Here is a 22638-nt window from a genome sequence, read left to right on the forward strand (position 1 = left end):
TCCCCTGCTTTTCTAATGGGTTTCATCCTACTGTAATTTTTTTAGGTTTCAAAAATTATCGGCACTGGTCTAATACTGCTTTGAATGTATGAAAATTACAGATTTCACAAATTCATACCAAAATTCTACTATAATAATATATCGCTACTACTGAAGTAACTTATAAGAATATTAAAATTATTTTATCCACATTTATAAATCAAAATAAGTTTATATTAAATGCTACATTTACGCTGTTCATGTCACAAGGGGAGAAGAATTATCTAGATGATGAATTGTTCGGGATTTAGGAAGTGGCTGTGACATAGACAGACAATTCCATATAAATGGTAAATGTAAGTATTTTAGTGTAATTGCTATGTGCGGAACTACACTAAAGTTGTGTGTTCGAGCCTCGGCTGTATAGAAAAATCCATGATTTTACTGTTATTTGGGCCGATAACCTAGTTTCCGTTTCGATTAATTGATAGATACACTCATGATACAGTTGACATTTGTGACTTATACATTAAAGAATGCGATGCAGAATTGCTGATAATATAAATTTCTTTAATCAAACTATTTTTTATACAAGTGTTTGAAAATTATTCATATCAAATGAAGTCTAAAAAAATACGTTAAAATATCAATGTAGATATAGATGATTACCACGTTTCAAGGTTAAAGTTCAGAGTATTGGCTATCTGTGGTTTGGCTCGTAACGGCTGAACCAAAATAGTTCAGTGGTTTTAGAATCAAGGTCGCTCTACCTGCAAATTGATATGAACGTTTTACATTTACTATATGTTTCATGCTATATAAATAAAAACTATTTGTAACTGTAATGTACTGTAGTATACTGTGTAACTAAGAAATAATTACTATCACTAGTGTTATTTCTTCTTAACTTAGGTACGAAAGTCAAAAGTCAAAATCATTTATTCGTAATGCAATGTAACGCAATGTACACTTATGAACGTCAAAAAAATATATATATATAAGAAATGCTTCTAATTTTACATTTGCTGTCAGTTCTCAAATCAAGGGCGTAGAACGTAAGAGAAGAACTGGCATAAACGAAGGTCTGACCCCTTATGAATTCAGCATAATTAATACTGTTTTATTCTGAACGCTTCTCCTTCTTCTTCTTCCCTATAAGAAGGCTTCAGTGCTGATTTTGAGATAGTATTTTGTTTTGAGCTAGATGATCCATTGGTGTTTAAAAAAATTAGATTTGAGAACCGTTAGTAGCAGTAGCTGAAACTCCTAAATAAGTACAGCGTCTATTGTTTATGGATAGTAAGCATTTTATCTTTGAACTATTGTGTGTAACTATGACTGTATTTCCACTACGTTATTAGACTATTTTATTAGCCTCATCATCGGTCATACCCACTGAAGTATTTTCTAATCAATTCGACTTAGGGTCCTTCAAGAAAACAGCGAACCACTTCTTAAAAAGCAGCAACGCGTTTGCGAGCCCTCTGCTAATGTGAGTGTCCATAGGCATGTATGACTTAACATAAGATGATCTTCCTGCCTGTTTGCCACCTGCTCCATAAAAAAAGACTCAGATTCTATATCCAAAATGGCGGCAAATCAAAATTATAAAGAAACATTTTAACATGAAGACATAAAATGACGACATAGGTATGTCGTTATCATGTTATAAGCTAAATTAATTCATTTAATTTAATTTTCTAACCATAATAGTAAAAAAAATATAAATCTTGTAAATTTATAATTCTATATACAAAAGTAATTTTAACAAATCCTCCCCTACGAGTCCCTCAAAATCCGAAACCCGCAACAACCTTCAGGGAAATTTTTCAAAGTACCAACATTAAACAGACTGCATAACGTAAATAATCCTGCAAATATTTTCCCCACCCAGTGACCTAAAAAACCTAAATCTTGATTCCGTTAAGGGATCCCATTATAAAGATTGCAAAATTAAAAAGCGCCGAGGATTTTAACTAAACTTAATGCTACCCATAACTTACATCACAGGATAAAGAGAATGGCGGATAATTATTAAAGCAGTTTTATCCGTGAGATTTCATTTGAAAGCTGGGACTGTCCCAGTTTCGTCCCTAATGTCCACTAATCTTTTAATTTATATAAATGTTAAAGTGTGATTAACAAACAAGCTATCCGTCAAGTTTAAATGCAGCTCAGACGTATTTTGCGATGGATCCGCTTCCACAATAGCCTTCAATTCTTCGTTATCAACTTTGGTCTCCGGCCGTCCATGAGCTTGATGCGTCGAAATTTCCAGAACGAAGACGTTGGAACTAAAAACGCAGTGTTTTTTTTGCGACACCGCCGCCTTACACATCATTAATCCTTCGAGCTGTTTCTGCAGCACTGGTGCCACGGTGGAACTCGTACTCGTAAATAACGCGATATTTCATGTTTTCCATTTTATAAGTAGAGTGACGCAAAGAAAAAAAAATAACAGGACAATGAAATGAATCATGATTTTCGAAAAACAAATTCACGAGTATATAGCTGTGAAAAATTGAATTTGGAATTCCTAACCAAAGAGGATATTTGAGGTCAAAGTGGCCAGTACGACAAAACGCCAATTTCATATGTAAGGACCTAATATTTAAACGCATATCACCCGTACGTAAAAGCTTAAACTCCCTGGCTCCATTCACTATAGGCTGGACCAATGTCCCTTACCTTTACCAATGTACCCGTTTAAACGCGTAGTCATCAGTTTGCATCAACAAACAAATGAGCGAACTAAATATTTCAAAGTAAAGTTTAGTCTGGCCCCAGGCACGATTTGAGAACCCGGGCAATGTTTGCAAGCTTAAACTTTATTTTATAAGTATTTATTCACAAAAACACATACACTATCCTTACAGTACTAAACCAATAGATTATGTCGAAAACAAATATCGCTATTGTGAACTCTCTTTGCGAACATAATATAATGATGACAGCAGTAAGCGCAACGTCTTTGTTAACAGGGATCTGTGCAACTGACTGCTTCTGGCCCTTGGTATCGAAAACAACTTTCTCCTTCGCCGTCGCACATATCAAAAAAGTCAAAAATCATTTATTCATATAGGTAACACAATGAACGTCAAAAAGAAATATATATTAAATGCTTCTAATTTTACATTTACTGCCAGTTCTCAAAGCAAAGGCGTAGAACGGAAGAGAAGAACTTGCAATAAATTCTCCGCCACTCTTTTTAATCACCAAGTGATTTTTTTTTCACAACGTTTGTAAGGAGCTGCAACCATAACACCATGTTCCACATGACATCTAAAGTAATAAATAATAATAAAATAAATTAAAAACAAAGATTTGTCCTCTATCAGCGGAGGCATGGTGAAATAGGAGCACGCACTTACATTCTCGTGGGAACAACACGCAAATACATAGTCGAATGTATCCCCTAGGTATAAAGAAATGTGATTCTGTGTGTATATGATTGACTGTGACTCATTAACATAATAAATACATACTTAAATTAAAAAATTGAGAAACTAAGTCATAGACAATAGATTTTTAAGACTCGATGGCCGAATTCATTAGTGAAATGGGAGAGCTGATTTTCCGAAGATTTCTACAATTATTGGAAAAAGCTTAACTAGCTTATCGAGTGTGAGCAGAAGGTTCAGGAATTAGCGGACCTCGAGGGCCTCGTTACTGCAAACCCTCAAATAATTGACTTAATGCTATTAATCTTGAGATCCCCTGTTACTACTCGTAAATACAGGGTTTTGGTAAATTCAAATTCAAAAATCATTTAATCATATGGGTAACACATTGTACACTTATGACTTGTCAGTAAAGAAATACATATTAATGCTTATAATTTAACATAATGAAAAGAAGAAGTGGCAATAAACTCTCCGCCACTCGTTTTAATCGCCAATTTTTTTGTTTTACACAAACGTTGTGTAAAACAAAAAGGCGCTGCAACCCTTACACCATATTCCACATGACATCTTAAGTAATAAATAATAATTAGATAAATTAAAAACAAAGATTTTTTCTCTATCAGCAGGAGGAATGGTGAAATAGGAGCACGCACTTACATTCTCGTGGGAACAATAATTTTGGCTAGATGCCTTTTTGCAAATCATATTATTAAAAACACTTTAATTATGTGATACAATCGTGGAATTAACCTTTGACTTTTCCTAATAAAAGATATAATGTTTTAAACATATTCTCGGTGTAAAGTACGTCATTATACGAGTAGATTCATTATGAGCTAAGAATGGTTTTCCTTTTTTAATTTCGTAATTCACCATAATTTCTCAAGTTTGCGTGTAGAGCACTTACAGTAAATTTTCCCCACAAAACCTCAGAACAATATTACCGGAAGGGACCAACCTGATATAAGCACACATATATTATATGAAGTTAGGGTAATGTTTGGATTAATTAGACTTCAAGCGTCGAGATAGACTGCGTAATTTCACAGCAAGATCTTCGTACCACCGTTGAGAATACAAATAATTTTATCTGTGGTACCACAAAGGTGTTCATGAATTACGGTAACACTGTAAGACCCGGCTACCTTCGTTCCGCCTTACAGTCTAATAATATCGTTGTTACTTTAGTTAAACTTATTTTAGGATTTCATTAAGGTAATAACATTAATACAACATTTTTTGATGAGGTAACACTATTTACCGAATCGTAGTGTTAAACTAGGTAACACTACGTTGAGGTTAGATCAAGATCAAAGCCTGGTTATGCATCTCCTCATTCACCTCAAGATCTGAATTTGTTGAACTGACACGAATTCAATGTAAAATGATGCGTAGTAGTAGTGACAGATCGTACCACGTGCTGTTTGCATTCGAAAAATTAATTTACTTATTTATTGTTATTCGATATTTTATTACTTATTCTGCTATTCGGAGCGGAGAAAAATCCACCAAAAAAGAGTTAACTAACATCGTTCCAGCCGATCTTGAGTTAGAAATGGTGGTACTAACACGACTTTGTTTTATATATTTAGATTGCTAATGGTTACTACGTTACCATGGTAACGCAGTAGCGAAGTCAAATGAAATACATTTTTTTCATAATGAAGGTTAAGTCTCAACTCTGAAGCTTACCCTTCGTTATTTAATAAGGCCGTTTATACCTTTTCACCAATTGTACAAAATAATTAGAACCCGTTCGTTCACAATTCAGATTTTGTATACAAAAGTACAACCGTCAATTTTAATATGTAATGTTAGTCTCTAGTTTGTTTACGTTTTTTAAATAAAACTCTTGAACTTAAGAATGATAAATTTTATTTTCACCGTTATAATACAAAATTTTTATATAAATTAGGATGGCGCGGAAGCGATGCGCCGGAGTTTCGCCGAGTTCGTTTTAAATATCTTCTTATGTCGCTGTAAATATAAAAGACACACTACATAGAAAATACTGAACTCAATATATAAGTTTATGAATATATATATTATGCACTTGAAGGTTAAATGGGTAAAACAATATTTGCAACCAAAAATATTCGGCATAAAAATAATTAAATTTTGACACTATATCGAAACTACTGAACAGGTTTTGAGTTTAGCATCTGGTATTACTTAGGTCTTCATCTGATCTCAATGATTACCAGACATACTCATATACATTTCACACCAATTCACACCAATTGACCGAGTCCCATGCTGATGAAGCTTGTGTTATGGGTACTAGACAACGGATATACATACATATTATAAATAGACATATAAATATATAACACCAAATGCCCATCACATCGATGTTCGTCTCAGCCGGGGATCGAACCCGGGACCCATGGATTCGCAGTCAGGGGTACTAACCACTAGACCAATGAGTCGTCAACATTCAACTGGTCTTAGAGGTCTAGATATTACCTGCTGCTGGAGCGGCTGCGGGGGCTGAAATGAAATTTTAAGTTTAACATTTTTCAATATTAATTACTTTGTATTAATAAATATTAGATTTTCGTAACCTAACAAACTAAACTTCGAATGTTCGTTATTAATAAATGTATAATGTGAATCTACAGAAAAATCTTATTAGCTTTTGTCCACGCCATTTCTTTAGCCCGTAAGCACGTGCGTACAAAAATGAAAACTGCATTAAAATGAGTAATTTTTAAGAATCTAAGTACACTTTGAAATGGTAGTTTTCTACTGAATATATTAATCCTTATTACCTGGTGTCGCTGGAGTGGATTCAGCCTCCGTCTGTCAAAACAACATAGTATATGAGATCGATATGTAAATAAAAATTTTAAACGAGTTCATAATTAAATAATTATTCTAAGCGTTGATTATAAAAGCACTTTCAAAGCATGTATGCAATTATATTGTACGACTTTTGCTTGCTAAGGTTGTTATTTAAAGAAAAAACTTTTTAACCGGATTAAAGTTATGTATTATTATAAATTTAAAAAAAGATGGAAGGTTTTTTGCCAAAACCCTCCATCTTTTAGTCGATACCAACTCCGGGGAAACAAATACAGATAATGCAACTTTCTCTACAGCTGTGATACTTTTTGACATCCAACACCTTTTGTCTTCAGTCCCCGTGACCACGCACGCTGTAAAGCACGCGAAACGTCGGATAAATTTAAAATTATGTTAAATAATTGTAAATTTATTATAATACATAACTTTAATCCGGTTAAAAAGTTTTTTCTTTAAATGTGTAAAGGTTATGTCAATAAAAGACAATACTAAATTGTTATTTGCAATTGTTAAACGTTGTGTATTCCTTTTTAAGCAGTTATCTGAGTGGTGTTGGTACATCTTGATTATTAATAAAGCCCATGTTGTAAGCTGTAATTTAAAAGCTCAAATTGTCTTAGCCAATAAAGCAATCAATCTATATATACTTACTGGTCAAACATCTTGGACGTGTAAGCAAATTGCCAATTTCGTATCTCCTATGTACGTTGACAACAGTTTGTCATTGTAAGGCAGACAATAAATTGTACTACCACTTAAACAAAGCCTTGGACAGTTTGAGTATGGTTTAAACTTATACATTATTACTCTATACAAAATTCTCGTGTCACAATGTTTGTCCCCATACTCCTGTGAAACGGCTCGCCCGATTCTTATGAATTTTTTTATGCATATTCAGTAAGCCTGAGAATCGGCTATCTTTTAAACCCCTAAGTGATAAGAGGTGACCCCAAAAAATTTTTTTTTTTTTTGATAACATTTTTTTTTATTATGTGGCATCAAAAAATACAACTTGATTTTCACCCCTCTACGATCAACCCCTTTTTTTGTTATAGTAGATAGTTATTTTAATTGAACTAAAAAATGTTTCCTAGAAATAATACACATGGCATAACAACGTTTGCCGGGTCAGCTAGTTACTCTATATAATTAAGTATAATATGGCGTTTGAAACAGCTTTCATCTGAAGTTTAAAATTTGGACACCGTGTTTTGAAGTAAGCTTTACCTAGGTTACCTTTACTGTTCCACTTAGCCTCTCTAAACATTGACTAATTAAGAAATAAGTTTAAGCGAGAAATTCATCCCATGGGAGTCTTTACGCTTTAATAGTCTCTGAATCTTATCTACTATCTTTGATCTTAATTTCAGATCGTGATTTAGTAACATTTTATCTGATCATGACCATAATTAAAAATAAATAAATCAGTGACGCTACAACCTTTTTAGATCTGAGCCACAGATTCTGTATCTTTTTCATGATCATTTGTCAATCTAATAGGCAAGTAGGTGATCAGTCTCATGTGCTAGACACACGCCGTCGACTTTTTGGGTCTAAGGCAAGCCCGTTACCTCACCCGTTCCTTCAGCATTCGAGAATATCTTAAATGCACACTAGACAGAAAGCCCATTGGTGCACAGCCGGGGATCGAACCTACGACCACAGGGATGAGAGTCGCACACTGAAGTCACTAGGCCAACACAGCTCTTTACATAATTAGCAAGATTTATTATTACTTTGAATTCTCGTGAAATCTAATTGCGTTATTATCTCCTCAATATTCTGTACTATAATCCTCTGTGCATATTTTATAATTCATATATAAATTATCATTTCAATATTTACAATACAAAAATCATACATACAAGGTGTTCAATCAATTAGGACTTATAAGGAACGGGATCATATAAAATAAGAATCACCTCCAGTAATTAAAATTGGGAAAACAGTGGTTTTTATGTAACGATATGGATCAGAGCAGTGGCGGTCCAATTAACATTTTATATGGTGCGAAAACACAACCAAATTGCTTTATCAATTAAAAAATAAATAAACCAATGGCTACAAGCTTTTTAGGTCTGGGCCTCAGATTTCTGTATCTGTTTCATGATTCTTTGTTAATCTAATAGGGAAGTAGGTGATCAACCTTCTGTGCCTGACGCACGCCGTCGACTTTTTGGGTAAGGCAAGCCGGTTTCCTCACGATGTTTTCTTCAGCGTTCGAGCGAATGTTAAATGCGCACATAGAAAGAAAGTCCATTGGTGCACAGCCGGGGATCGAACCTACGACCTCAGGGATGAGAGTTACACGCTGAAGCCACCAGGCCAACACTGCTCTGTAGTTTATCAATTAGTTTGGCAAATAACATGTATGAATAATATTCAATCAGGTGGGGTAAGGAATTCATTGAATTAAATGTAATACAGAAATTAATTTATTAACTTATAAAAAAAATTAAATAAATAATATTGTTATTGACTTGGTTGTTTTGTCAAATGAAGGAATATGCCGAGGAACCATGCTTCCCTTTGGAATGGAAAATGGTTTCGTGACAATGGTTTTAGGGCCTGTGGGAGAAGGTAACACCTCATGCTTCCACCTCCTCTTCCTTTACCTTCGCGTCACCAGGCTTGCCCTTGGACCAGTCAGGTTTTTTCTGAAAAACAATTATAAATTAATTGATGTCTCAATAAATGTTCGCGCGTATTTACAAGGCTTAATATAATGTTCCTTAAAATGTATCGGCAACTATGCTTTTAATTAACAGTATAAAATTTTGTCGACTACAAAGTTTTACAAACTTAATATAATGTTATATAGCAATATAACAAATATAATTCCATTATCGGACGTCAAGGCAGAATATAAAATACGATCCGTACATCTCTACGTCCGTCGTTCCACAACTGAGCGTTTCTTAAGGCAGTTTTTGCCATGTACTATGTGGAACCAGTTCCAATTCGACTTAGAGTCCTTCAAGAAAGCCGAAAGTTCCTTGAAAGCCCGGCAACGCACTTGCGAGTCTTCTGGCAATGTGAGTGTCCATGGGCGGCACGTAACATCAGATGATGAGCCTTCAGCCCATTTGCCTGATGTTACATAAATATATTAATGAATTCAATATAGCATATCCTTTGTACTTTTTTATTATTTGAACGAAAATTGAAAAGCTAAAATAGTTTGTAAAACAATGCCCGCGATTAAATTTTTAAATAGACAATATACAGGCGAATTGGCTAATAAACATTCTTTAAACTCAAATCAACTTGATTTGATAGCTTTAACTTTCAGTAAAACGTTTTAGTTTAATAATATTTGCCGTAGTTGCAGATGCATAGGAAGTTTGAAGACAAATGACTGCCGGGGCAAACTTGCACTCTCTAGCCATCAATATACGTCCCAGCACTAACGACCTACCTCTGGAACCTATATAATCTATGTTTTCACAGAACTCCCATTCAGCCATGAATACTGGATTTATTACCCCTACTACAAACTATTTATTTTTTACCCATTTAGTCAAATCGCGTACTACGTCGAAATTCAGTTACATGAACGACTGATTGATTGTCGATAAAAAGTATATTTAGTCTATGGATTTTATGAAGAATATTTATGTTATAAAAAATGTATTTTAAATTTTAAAATATTAATAACTGTGGAAAAAATAATTTGACTGTGGGAAATATTTTGAAGCTGTAATAAATTCGTTTAGCCCAAAATCTGTAAATAATTATTTAAAATTTGAAAAGCAGTCATTTGTTTCAATGTCTTTTCTAATGATACAAATAATAACTCAAAATGTCATCAATTGAGTTTTGTCATATCAGCAATGCGCGATTGTGCCTAAAAAACTTAAAGCAAGTGCCAGGGATAATAGCAATGATATTCCTATACCTTCCTATAATCTAAACAATGCTAGGAAATCAAACATATCTATAAAACAAAGTTTTATCTTATTCGTTATAAGATCCTAAAGAAGTATCTGCCAACGTTCTGAGTTGTTAGACAATGTAAGCAAAAACGAAACGAAACAACGCGAATTATGAGACCCGATAACGAAGCGAGCTAATGCATTGACACCCCTGATAAAGGCGGTGCAACGCGGCGGCTGTGCCCCACATGCAAGCGAATTATCCAAAAACTAAACAATATCTCCACACAACTTTCAATTGGGATGCGAAAACGCAAAAGCTTCAGCTAATTGCTTTCGCGTCCTGCAACATACTTCACGTGCCTTGTAAGATAGCCCACTTCAATAGCGTATCTAATGTTTTGATTGCGCCACGCGGCGTCGTTTCGTATTCGTATTCACTTACAATCACCTAACTATTTACATGAAATACTCCCATGAACGACATACTAAAATCTAGTTCTGGTTCTGGCCACAGAGTTGGCGTGGTTGGGCATTCTATTAATGGCCCCTTTTCTACCCTAGTCATGCCTATTCACTACCGAATTCTAATCTCCTTGTTACCTTAGCGGCCACAGCGCCCTGTGAAACATTATTTAATAATAAGATAATGAGACAAGGACGACCTATTTTTAAAAAATGAACCCTTAGCGCGATATGCGTAATAATAGAATTTATAAATACATTTGGAACTAAACAGAAATTCTAAAAGTTCGGGTACTATAAGGAAAATCTATTTTTTTCTGATAGAAATTGACACTATCGTACAAACAATTCGAATTATGAATCGCAAAGTTTGCGCTAAAGGTTCATATTACACACAATTTTCAAGAAATTTTCCTAGACCTTATTTTAAATAATTATACACATATACAACAGTTAGTCAAAGTGATAGTATAGACTGCGGTGTTTTGAAGCTTTGCAGGTGAACTCCATATAAAGCCTGTGAAGATTATTGTGGGTTATTTACATGAAGGATCCGCGAAAAAAGCTATTTACGCTCATATTCTCACCTCGGTGTTACGAGAGCGGTATATCATTTAAACAAACAATTGATGTATAAATAAGATAATTTTATTAATGGATAATTAAAAGTATTCTTGGTAAAGGAATTGTATGGGATCACTTCTTCCCGATAGCCCAGTCAGCTTTCTCTGCCTTTTTAGCCTGTAGAAATGTTAGTGCTCATTGTAAAGGAGAAAATTGAAAACTTATTATATTTTTATAGAATAGAGAATTGAGATGAATTTCTTTAATTATTGAGTTATATCAAAGACAACTAAAATATTGATAAAAGCGTATCGCATCAAGTAATATATTTATAAATCTTTACTAGAACCTATTAAATCTTCAAAACATTAAGATAATGATGAGATGAGTATGAAATAATATAACTCAGTTACACTTTAAAACAAATGAGAAATAAATAACTCGTATGTTACAGAAAAATAGTAGAATCTTAAGCATAATAATAAATACACATTTAATTGTCTTTTTGTAAGAAAAGTAAAGTAAAGTTTTTTTAAAGGAGAAATTATAGAATTATTGATGAAATAGGGAAGGTAAAGCTAGTTTAAAATTTACCTCTTTGTCTTCTTCTTCGAGGGTGAATTCCTTCTTTTTGACAACCTTGAGTTGGTTACGGAAGTTGAATTCGGCGGCCTTCTTCTGGAGCTTGGCGAATTTGTTCTCGTATTTGGACACCTTCTTCAGTGTAGGTTTGACGCTATAAAAGGAATGATTATATACTTAATAATCGGTTATTAAAAGATAATATTTATTACTTGTTTTAATAACAGGAGCGTAACCCAATATAAAATACGACTTTATATAAATTAACGAAGATTATTTAAAATTTCAAATAATCTCTGGAATTATTGAGTGCCTTAGAACATTGTTATGAGTTCGTGAACTTTAGTAAAATAATTTGTAATTATTTGATGAATAAATATCAACTAAATTAGAAGCTTTAAGTCCCAAAAATATATTAGATTCTTCCAAGAATAGTTCAAGTTAAAAACGTATATTATTGTGTATAAATTCATAATATTACAATTTTAAATAATTGTAAATAATATTTGGTTTTCAATGTAAAACATATTGGCCTACACTTACGAATTGTTTTTAGAGTAAATGTTAGTGTGAACAATATTTAAGTCTTGTGATATCAAAAGTAATAAAAACCTTTATAAAGTGTTGTGTGTAATTAAAAAAATTGATTCGGTACAAGTCCCTTTGCTGGAGTGAAGTTAAGTGCGCTCAACGCCGGGATCTCATTATTCATACAGTCACAATATTATACGAATATGGCGTTACGGTGTATTTTCAAAAAGCAATGAATTTTAAATGTACATGAAGCTACTAATGGCGCTTTAAAGTAAAATAGTTTTTCAATAGACACATTTTCTTATGTCATCCAAAATTCTATTTTAAACAGACTTCAAAAGCACATCTGTATCCTGGCACATATATAACATGTAAACTTAATATGTCATACATTAAAAAAAATATATATATTAAAACTATATGTGAAGATTTTTAATTGGCCCATAATGTTATATATACACATCTATTTCTGTATTGTGCTGTGAATCTTCTGAATAAAAAAATAAAAATAAATAAATAAGTATGAAATAAATAATTTAAGAAAACTAATCTACTTAATTATAAAAGTATTATACTTACAACTTTCCTCTAAGGTCATTGACTTGAGAGTTCAGGTCGGAGATCTATTGACATATAAAATATTAAAATATATATAATATTTAAATCTCTTGATATACTTTACCGATTATATATTAATTTAATAAAACTTATTAACACGTTTGACTTGACTCGGGTTTAAAATCCAGTCTTTTATTGATACGAGTCGACGATTTTGCTACAGAATGTTCATTTGACGGTGTTTTAATAGCAGAATCTAAGATTCGTAGCAATAATAGATATCCTCAGACATACGTGTTACTAAGTGTGTTTAAATTGTTTGAATTGACCAAATAATGGCTCAAAATTTTAAACATTTTGATTGTGCTATTTTCACTAGGTAAAAATAGCACTTTATATAGAAGAACTTATTATTAACATTAAAAGATGTTGAAACCCATGCGAGTATAAATAATGATTTCTATTTCTTCTACTCACAGATCTAATTATATATGCTAATATTAACAGACAATTATACTATTATTGACTGCGGATAATCTCTCTAGTAGAAGATACAGAAATTCTTGTTAAGAACATATAAAGCTAGAAAATAAGTTTAGGAGAAGCTTCATAAGATCTCATGTTACAAAAAGCTTAGAAAAATCAAGCAGATAAATGGAAGAACGAACATAGATTAAGCAGTGTTATTAGCGAGCTAAAGTACAGTATACATAATCTGTAGTGAAGAAAGAAGAGTCCTAAGACCTATGTGCGTAACCTTTGTTCTCTCCTACAATGTATGTACAATTTCTTATCTGTGCTGTTTTCGTGCAAACTGTGCGTCGCAAGGGTATCTGGCCAACGCAGTACCTGACATCTATACAAGTGCAAGATACAGTAATATAATACAATGTGCAATCAGCGTGAACAATATTTTACACCACCGATTTCATCTGATACAATAATACGATAAACATACACTCAAATCGCTTTTACTATGCATTGGTACCAGATTTCGAAGTTGTACTATATTGTGCGCATTTAAGTGCGAATAAAATTCCATGTGAATGGTACCGACTTCATCCACTACACTATGACATACAATCCATAATTGTATGAGCACGTAGTCACAATGTGTAGTCCAACAAAGCGGCGGTGCAAAATCGATCGATCTACGCATCCATGTCAATTTGTATTTACTGTAGTGTTCTGTGACATTTGTCCTATTGGAGGACTGGAAGAGGAATCTATCACTACTTCGGAATCGTCGGGAGAAGGAATAGGTTCGACCGGAGCATGGCACTTTTATTTCAATCGGCGTCCAAGGTCATCGAATATCGCAAAAGGTTTTCATCTATCGAACTCGCAAACAACCACTCTATAACGCATTCATGGATGAGATTTGGAACAAGAAGTTTCTAAGCTCGGCACTTGTGTGTGCTAATGAAGGAACCACTATTTCGTTCCAAAGATATACGATAATTCTACTTGCTACATAAAGTTGTGCCACTAGTGTCTAGCACACAACTGTAAGCGTCACACGTACTGCCACTGCGGTAATGGCTGGCAGGTACTCGATCAATGTTGTCGCTCGCATCATCCTCGGATATTAAAGTGCCATACTATCAGGGATTAATCAGGACTTTCAAGCATTTTTCTAGTTGATTACTTCATGCAATACTTTCATGATAATTACGAATTGAACTAACTACACAAACTTCTGCTGGTCGAGCCGATAGTTGAAGTATGAAGCATGAGGGAGGATCTATAAATGAACCCAATAATGAATGGTGGTACGTATTCATGCATCGGGCTGAACCCGGCGAGGTGGTATTGCAGTGTTTGCACGCCGATGGCAGTTGCAGTTATATCGTTAGTGTAGTTAACGTGTAAGCACCAGAATGGATGATCCCTCGATTTTGCACCGTCTTACAACATGGCAACCCTGGCCGAGTTCGCAACGCGACGCGACAACCTATTTATGCACAGATCTACGAGTACACTACTTATCCGCGCCTATTATTTACAAATTCAACAGCAAACATCCGAAAACTTTCAAAGCATTGTACATATAATTATGTATAAACATGAAGTTCTCACGGGCACAATTATAACATAATATCGATGATGTGATATTCACAGTGGCCTTAAATTACTGATCAATACCTCGAAATCTCTTTTCCTGACTTCGTGTTCCAAATCCCACTTCTGGCCCTCACACACATATACGCGGTCATTATACTCCTGGATTATTCTCTTGAGCATTTCTAGAGAAAAAGGAAGACAAATTATTTAGCCTGCAAAATGGGCATGGATATCTGTGTGAGTGACCTGTTCTGTTGGTGGAGGCATCGTGTGCATGTGTGCTGTGAGCCGTAAACTATCATGTCATGTCGTCACATCTATATCAAGATCAAAATCATAGCACGTCATACGCATTTCCAATCCTAATATGCAGATTACCTCCATTTTCCTAACTTGCAATGCTCGTTCTAGTTCCCACTTATCCCCCTCAAGGTTGAATATTCTGTGCCAGTACATTTGACATATCGTCTGGAGTTCCGCTAAAGAAAAACATAATTTATTTAGAGAAAGATTTTATAATCTGTACCGTTTTCTCCCTATCTGATGTTTATGTGGACAGTGTACGTCTGAACGGGAAGAGTTGTTTTCTACTGGATATAAAGCGTAAGCGAAGCTACATGACAAAAATGTAAGTATATAACCAGTGGTCACACTACTTTGCATTTCGTCTCTATCGCTATTTATTCTACAACTGACATCGCAGCTCCGGTGGTTGCAATTCGGGAACTACGTATTAGCAGCGATTAAATTTGTTATCCACAGTTAAATTGAATATTCAGCTCCGGATGAAAAGAATGAGTCGACTGCGAAAACAAAACAATAACGTTTACTAGTCACATGTTGGCCTTGCATGAACTACTAAAAACAGCGTTTTATTAATTTTGATTTGCCCAAAATACTCCAGACCTCGAGCTGTCTGCGGGCCACTTCCATCTCGTGATCGTACTTCTCCTCTTCGAGCTGGGCGATACGCTGATGATAGCCCGTAACGATGCTCGTAAGAGCAGCTACAAAATCAACAATGGTTACTTCCTACACTCCTATTCCTGGTCGCGCAAATGTAAAGGACATCAACAGGTGAGTGAAGAAATAGTTACAAGAAATTAAAGAAAGTCGCGAGTTGTTATAGTAATATTTAGTGTATAGATACGCATTAGAAATTATAAGGCCGTTTGAAGGTTACAAGATGGAAAGAGACGCCACGGCACTTCGACAAATACAAAAGAATAGAAGTATGTTATAATAGGACAGCGCCCCAACGTGGCAGGTTTTGCTACCTCCATATCTTTTCGTTTAACGATGTATTCCAGATCGAATTTTTCATCTTCGAGCTTGGCGATGCGGGTGTGGTATTCTTTGCAAACTCTTGAAATAGCATCTATAATTCGACACATTATTATAAAATACAGTAACGAAGTGACCTGTATGGACGCGAGTCCAGTAGTTCAAATGAAAATGGTATCTGTAATGACATTACGCCAATTGTGTTTGATATTTGTTTGAAAATTGTCATGTTACCGAATAGGATTTACCTTCGTTTGCGTCGTCAATGTTTTTGGGTCTGCCGCACCTTTCTTCAATAATACGCCTCCTTTCTGCTGCTTTGCGTTCCTGTTCCTTCTTCAACTCTTCAGCGGCTTTCTTACGCAGGAGCAACTGTTGCCGAACATCAAAGTTACTAATGATATTTCAATTTAAATATGATCATGTTTATGAACGTTTTAGCCTAGCGCAAGATACTTGGCAATTCAAGTGGTTAAGAGCTAACCTTTAACAATACAGTAGCACCAGAAAAAGATGAAGTGTAAACTTGACTCTTAAAATAAACAAAATCGGCTCAGAAAATTCAATAATCTCGATCTTTCATAGTTTTTCCAATATTGTAATGGAAATGGATCTTTTAAAAGTTAAAATAGAGGACATAGCTAACGTAATGTACTTACCCTAAGCTTCTTCTTTCTCTCTGGTGTCATGAAACCTCTCTTGGCCTTTTTGGCTTTGGAGGCTTCCTCCATGCGCTTGCGCACCTCAGCGCGCTTGCGATCGATTTCGGCCTGTTTGGCCTTCTTCGCCTGAAGTAAGTGTAAATCATGATACTATGTGTTAGTTTGAACTTTAATTTAACTATTTCAATATAAATCATTTTTTAAATATATTTATTCAAAATCAAAATATTAGCTTTTACATGTAACATGTGTTATAAATATAAAAGATTTTTTTAACATATATTTATGACAAATAACAAATGTATGATTATTAATTTAGTGTAACATAAAAGTGTAATTTATGTTTGTGGTGACGTCTTCTTTACTTTACCTCCTCGAGACGCTTTTTCTGTAAAAAAAACAAAAAAACGTTACAAATTACAATATAAATTTTAAAATTATTATTTGACAATATGATGTACGTTATTTTGTGCTAGTGTCAATGGTAGGTTGTAATTGTTTAAATGCGTTATGTGTTGTATTAGGCAATTATTCGTATTTTATTATTATTATTCGGCAAAAGCATTTGTTATCTATAAATACAGTTATAGACTTACAATACTTGAGTTCGTCCTTACGTTTGTAGACGTAGGATTTCAAAAATGCTGTGTAATGTTTGTCAGTAAAATATTTTGTAGACAGGTTCCTGTTGCTTTAGGTCTTATGTCTGTTTGGTACCCTTAGCATAAACAATTCTTAGAGACATACTTGAAATTAAAAGTAATAATAATAAAACTTTATTCACGACAGAAATATGTTGCCAATTATTAACGAAAATTAATTACATTTTAACATAACTCGGCATTTTAATCAGCATTCGTAGTAAGAGATAAAATAATAATCAAACTATGCAGAAATACATCGTTCGAATAGTAATATCTACTAGTCAAAAACTATCATATCTTTACTTGAGAATCGATAAGTTTGTGCTAAGGGTACTAGTAGGGTACATACTTTAAATTAAATATATTAATTTACCAAATGTTTCTTTAGAAACCAAAGACAACATAATGGAAGAGACCCGGGAAGATAAGAGTGGGTAGATCAAAAGTAAGGTGACTGATGACTTGATAGAAATAGCAGGTAAATACTATTGCAAAGGGTTAGACAATGGACACCCTTAACCCAAAAGGGGCACTAACTACATTTGAAATGGAAATTAAAGATAGGAAATAAAAAAGGCTTTATTTATTATAAATGTTAATTTATTAGTTACCTTAGTCTCAAGGAGATATTGTATTCAATACTGCATTTGTGGCACGGAACACGCGATGATGGAGTCAACATGATGAAATGGAACATGTAACAGAGAAAGACACATTATAATATCAGCAATTTTATCACTAATTTATTTAATTAAAACTCTCACTTCATTGGCCATTACATAGCTGTTATAATATACACGCTAACAAGACCATTAATATTTTAATTACGCATAACACTAAAATATACATACAAATATTATGTAAAGTTTTAAATTACACTTTCGTTTTGTGACTACATCAATATCTGGAGTTTCATTAACTCTAAGTTCTCATTGTTTGATATATACCGCAGAAGTTTAATGAAATGTTCATACTATATTACGAACTTTGTTTGCGAATGGTTTAATATGAGCAAAGAGCGAAACGCTTGTAGTTTAATAAGTATATAGTCACAAAGTGTTGCTAATGAAATCGCTTATTTACAATTTTAAGAGAAACTTTTTGTCTAAGAAAAAAGGAGAAACTTCGACTAGGCAGTGAACTTTCATCGGGTCCATTTCATGCTTCTATAGTGGATAATGGTTGGTTTATATATTTTAAAAGTTTCTAGTAAAATTTTAAAAAACTATTTTTATGAGCAACACAGCGTAACTATACATCTACAAGTGTTACGCTCTTTGCTCATATTTAACCATCTCGTATCAGTAAAATTTCAAAAATATTTCCTTTGAATATGTAATGCTTACTTCAAAAAAAAAAGATCAAATGATTAGTGAAATAGAAGCAAAAATTTATAAATTAAAAGTTTTTTTCTTTAAGGTTGGTTTGAAGTTAAGAAATCAATCATATATATAAAATGTCTAAAAATCTCTTTTTGTACATTACCTTACTTCATCATCCGCCATTGTGAATGTCTGAGTGTAGTGTCTGTAATTAAATTAAAATATTAAATCAAAATTATAAAAACTATTTAATTTTTTAAATATTAGACTATCAGATATTCTTAGACTTTAAGAACAACGTTAAATCTTTAATAAGAATCGTAAATAACTTGATCTACTTTGCAATATCGGAATCCTCGTTTCCTTAAGCGAAATATATGTCAATCAAGGTCAACTCAATTAATCAAAGTTCATCCATTCCTCACAGCTCTCGTAGTCCAATAAAAATCTACTGCCTTTTAAATTTTGTTTCGATGTAGACTTATATTACTATATTATTAGAACAAATTGTGTTCAAAATTAAAAATATCTCTGAACATTTTATAATGGAAAAAAGAAGTGAAAATTTGCTTGCAATTATAAAATCTATAACAATTACGTATAATATTTTAGATATAGGCGCTAAGGGCTAATACTTTTATTTAACGAAAGCTTATTTGGCACCATTCCATAGGTGTGATATCTGATACATACTATTTCCTTAAAATTATTTCGAATTTAATCGGCACTGATGGAATATTAAAGCGACACGGTTTAAATTATTGCATAATTTCCAAAGTATGCTCTTAACATGAATTAGGTCACGTTAAAAATTATTTCAACGGCTACGGGTGTTGTGAAAAATGTTTTCCATTTCGAAGACAAGCATCCTAAATGTGTAAGCCTCGTGGAAATTCGGATAAATTCGGAGCGCATCGTGCGGTACTGAAATAGGTCGCGCGTAGCTACTCCCGCGCATCCTAATTTGGTCGCGAACACGCTTCTTCGGTTACATGTAATTTCGACACGGCACGGTGAAGACGTCACTTAAGATAATCCAATGTTATTTGTGGTAACCGATGATGTCACTGGGGTAATTTGACACTGATGACGTCATATTAACTTAAAACATCTAACATTGGTTAGTGATTTAAATGTATACTTTTAAAATTTTAACATTATTTATATATTAATTATTTTGTAAGGAAATATTTGAATTGACAGATGCCATTATAAATTATCGACAATTCAATGTCAACTATTCAATCAATATTTAAAAGTCGTCGTTCAAAATGTGACGTCAATAATCGGCACATATATATCAAAATTATTACTTCACTGTCCTCGCACAAAGCACGCTTACCGCTTAACCACTTCACATATTCACTTAAAAAAACACTGGAACTCACCTACGGCAAAGAAAAAGAGGATGGCCCTAAGATGGTTCAGCCAACACGAGCCACAGTTGCTGACTGGCGTTGGGCGGGCGGCAAGGCGCGGCGGGCAGTGCGTGGGCGCTGCCCCCTTCACCTCACATACATTTTTAGCGCAGTGTCGTTTTGACACCAACACAGAAATAACATTTAAGAACCAGCCTGAAACTGAGATACCGCGTAAACATTGCGTCCACGAGTTTCCATATTTTACTTCTGTTAATAGGTACTAGTTATTTTTATAATTATAATCTATCAATACGTATTATTGAAGTTTAATAGACTAGATATGAAAGCTATTCTACTCAAGGTTGAGTCGAGATTAATATTAAATATAATATTTTCAAGCTTTTGTTTTAAAGTGTTTTATTCAAAAATTAAATTTCAAAGACAGAATAAGCAGCTTTTTTAATTATCAGCTTAAAAGCTGTGCCCTCCGGGGCTTAGGGTCCTACAAGAAAAGAGCGTACAATTTCTTAAAAGGCCGGCAAAGCACTTGTATACTTGGTATCACTTAACATGAGGTGAGCCTCCAGCCCATTTGCTTCCTGTTACATAAAAACAGGTAGTGAAAACAGGATTTCCGGCGTAGCAAAAAACATTTATTCTTAAAAAACTCAAAAGTATACTACTTCCCCGTGAAACATGAAAACTAGTGATATGCAAAAAAGTGTTTGCCCGCACCGTATTGGGCAATTTTGAAACTTTAAATTGTTGGTACAAAATAAGTTCCACACTTGTAAACGTTTCTTTAAATTAATGTAAAACTCTTTCTTCTGTAGGTGACCGGTCAGTCTTAAGAGCCTGTCCTATTGGCCCAAATGCAGCATTTTCTCGGTACCCATCTATACCACCTATCACCTCGCAAACGTTACGCAGCCAAGATCTTCTATTTTTCCCTTTACCCAGTATGGGTTGAACAAGCTGAAAGTAAAAGTGCTATCTGATACAAACTATGCACAAAACAGTAATGTATTGAAATCTAAAAGCATATGTTTAAAAATAAATTAGTGGTCCGAAGCTGCTCGGTAACTTGCAATCGGAGTTTTATCAATGTAACTTATTTTTGTCTTATTGGGTCAGATCCACACTGGTGAATTCATTCTTTTGACCTTTTTTTAAGTAATCGTACCAATTGTAACATTGGTTAACTAAAGGGTACAATTAAATTGTTTGATGCCATTACCCTATTGGGACATAAGCTGAATATTGGTAACTAAAGACATCTAATTACCTTTTTATTGGATGGTGTGCGTTATGTAACTAAAAACCCGAAACAATATGAATCACAATAAAAGAGTATTTTTCACGTTCTTCCTAGACTAAATGGATTCCGCTAACTAAACCTATAAGAATTAGGTTAGTTACGGATAAAATTGATTACAGAATAGCCAAAGTAGGGAAGTTTTTAAACTAATAGACATTAAAAACGATGAATTTTGTCTCTTATTTTGAAAATCCCGTGTAATAAAGATCACTCAATTGCTTAATTATTAGTACATACACGTATTCCTTCTTAAATTGTGATAAAATAAACTAAAGTTACAAGTTTCTCAGATTAAAAGTTTAAAAGAAACGCCAATAATTGATTTCCAACAAACCGTTACAAGACATAAGCAATTTAACAAAGCCCGGTTCGAATGTAGTAAATCTCGCCCGAGAGAATAGAACAGAACGAAAAATCGATTGCAAAGTCTTGAAAACTGAGCGCTGACTTCGACCGCTTTAATTAAACTTATCTCTAACTAACCAACTACTTTTACACTCCATAAGATTCATAATTATTACTAGATGAGTGAGGATTTACTTACGTGATTGGATTCATATATTTGTAAAGCGCTTTTATTAAAGGCCGATTTACATTATCTTAGTGTTTAGGAGAGTGCTTTAGTACAACTTGAAAGGCAAGTTCTTTAGCGTAGCGTTTACTAATGCAAGTAGCGTTTACATTTTTCAACTAAAGTACTATCCTAAAGCACTCTCCTAAACACTAAGATAATGTAAATCGGCCTTAACACGGCGATGCGAGTCACATTACTTCTGACCGACTTGGCGACATCGTGATGTTGCCTTGCTAATAATTCGTTTATTGTAGCAACGGGAGTGTATAATTATCGTTAATAATAATTTCGTTTAAATATGACGGTATTTTATTCGCTTTTTTTGCTTTCGTTATTTAATTCCCCGAAGGAAATTTGTCGGAGGTATTTAATAACATACGTATATGTACAACTTAAGTAATGGTAACCCGGATGATTAGGCACTACTGCCTATTTCTTTGGAAAGGACCAAGAGGAATATTATAATATAGTAATGACATCACCAGCGCTAAAGACCATATTATATTATAAACTTTTAAAAAGCTTCTAATTATCCAATGGGAGTATAGTGTAGTGGCCCTTTATGGATTTTGTCTTGAATTACTTGATCTAAATATAGTCGATTTTCATTGTTTTTATTATTGAATTTTCTTTCTAACCAGCG

At 33.8% G+C, this 22638-nt stretch overlaps 1 protein-coding gene and 1 long non-coding RNA gene across 15 annotated transcripts; both read right to left on the reverse strand.

The window, feature by feature from the left end:
• Positions 1-5241: 5241 nt before the first annotated feature.
• LOC125057941 lies at positions 5242-6379 on the reverse strand. The gene is made up of 3 exons (XR_007118291.1): positions 6155-6379; positions 5850-5873; positions 5242-5360 (listed from the first exon to the last, which is right to left on the reverse strand). It is a non-coding gene; the product is annotated as an uncharacterized LOC125057941 (long non-coding RNA).
• A 2228-nt stretch (positions 6380-8607) lies between these two features.
• On the reverse strand, positions 8608-20271 carry LOC125057665 (troponin I). Of its 14 annotated transcripts, none has more exons than XR_007118242.1 (10): positions 20131-20270; positions 18911-18947; positions 17147-17164; positions 16774-16902; positions 16363-16486; positions 14912-15012; positions 12788-12831; positions 11687-11828; positions 11116-11269; positions 8608-8845 (listed from the first exon to the last, which is right to left on the reverse strand). XR_007118242.1 is itself a non-coding variant. In XM_047661452.1 (10 exons), the coding sequence occupies exons 2-10, from the start codon at positions 18923-18925 to the stop codon at positions 8777-8779; spliced, it is 660 nt and encodes a 219-aa protein (XP_047517408.1). In that variant the 5' UTR covers positions 18926-18947; positions 20131-20271; the 3' UTR covers positions 8608-8776. The 14 variants fall into 14 exon arrangements, 10 of the variants coding, with proteins under 10 accessions (XP_047517408.1, XP_047517407.1, XP_047517406.1 ...); XR_007118241.1 differs by lacking the exon at positions 14912-15012 and adding an exon at positions 16108-16208 and having other exon boundaries at positions 20131-20262; XM_047661452.1 differs by lacking the exons at positions 11116-11269; positions 14912-15012 and adding exons at positions 10667-10684; positions 15209-15309 and having other exon boundaries at positions 20131-20271.
• Between the last annotated feature and the right edge of the window lie 2367 nt (positions 20272-22638).

Source organism: Pieris napi, chromosome 17, assembly GCF_905475465.1.
Source record: "Pieris napi chromosome 17, ilPieNapi1.2, whole genome shotgun sequence".
NCBI classification, from domain to species: domain Eukaryota; kingdom Metazoa; phylum Arthropoda; class Insecta; order Lepidoptera; family Pieridae; genus Pieris; species Pieris napi.

Coding starts and splice junctions, on each gene's coding strand:
- LOC125057665 (XM_047661452.1), bottom strand. Junction 15,310..16,362: donor CATTGACGACGCAAACGAAG/GTAAATCCTATT, acceptor GTTTTTCTTTAG/CGGAACTCCAGACGATATGT. Junction 11,829..12,787: donor AATGACCTTAGAGGAAAGTT/GTAAGTATAATA, acceptor TTCCTTTTATAG/CGTCAAACCTACACTGAAGA.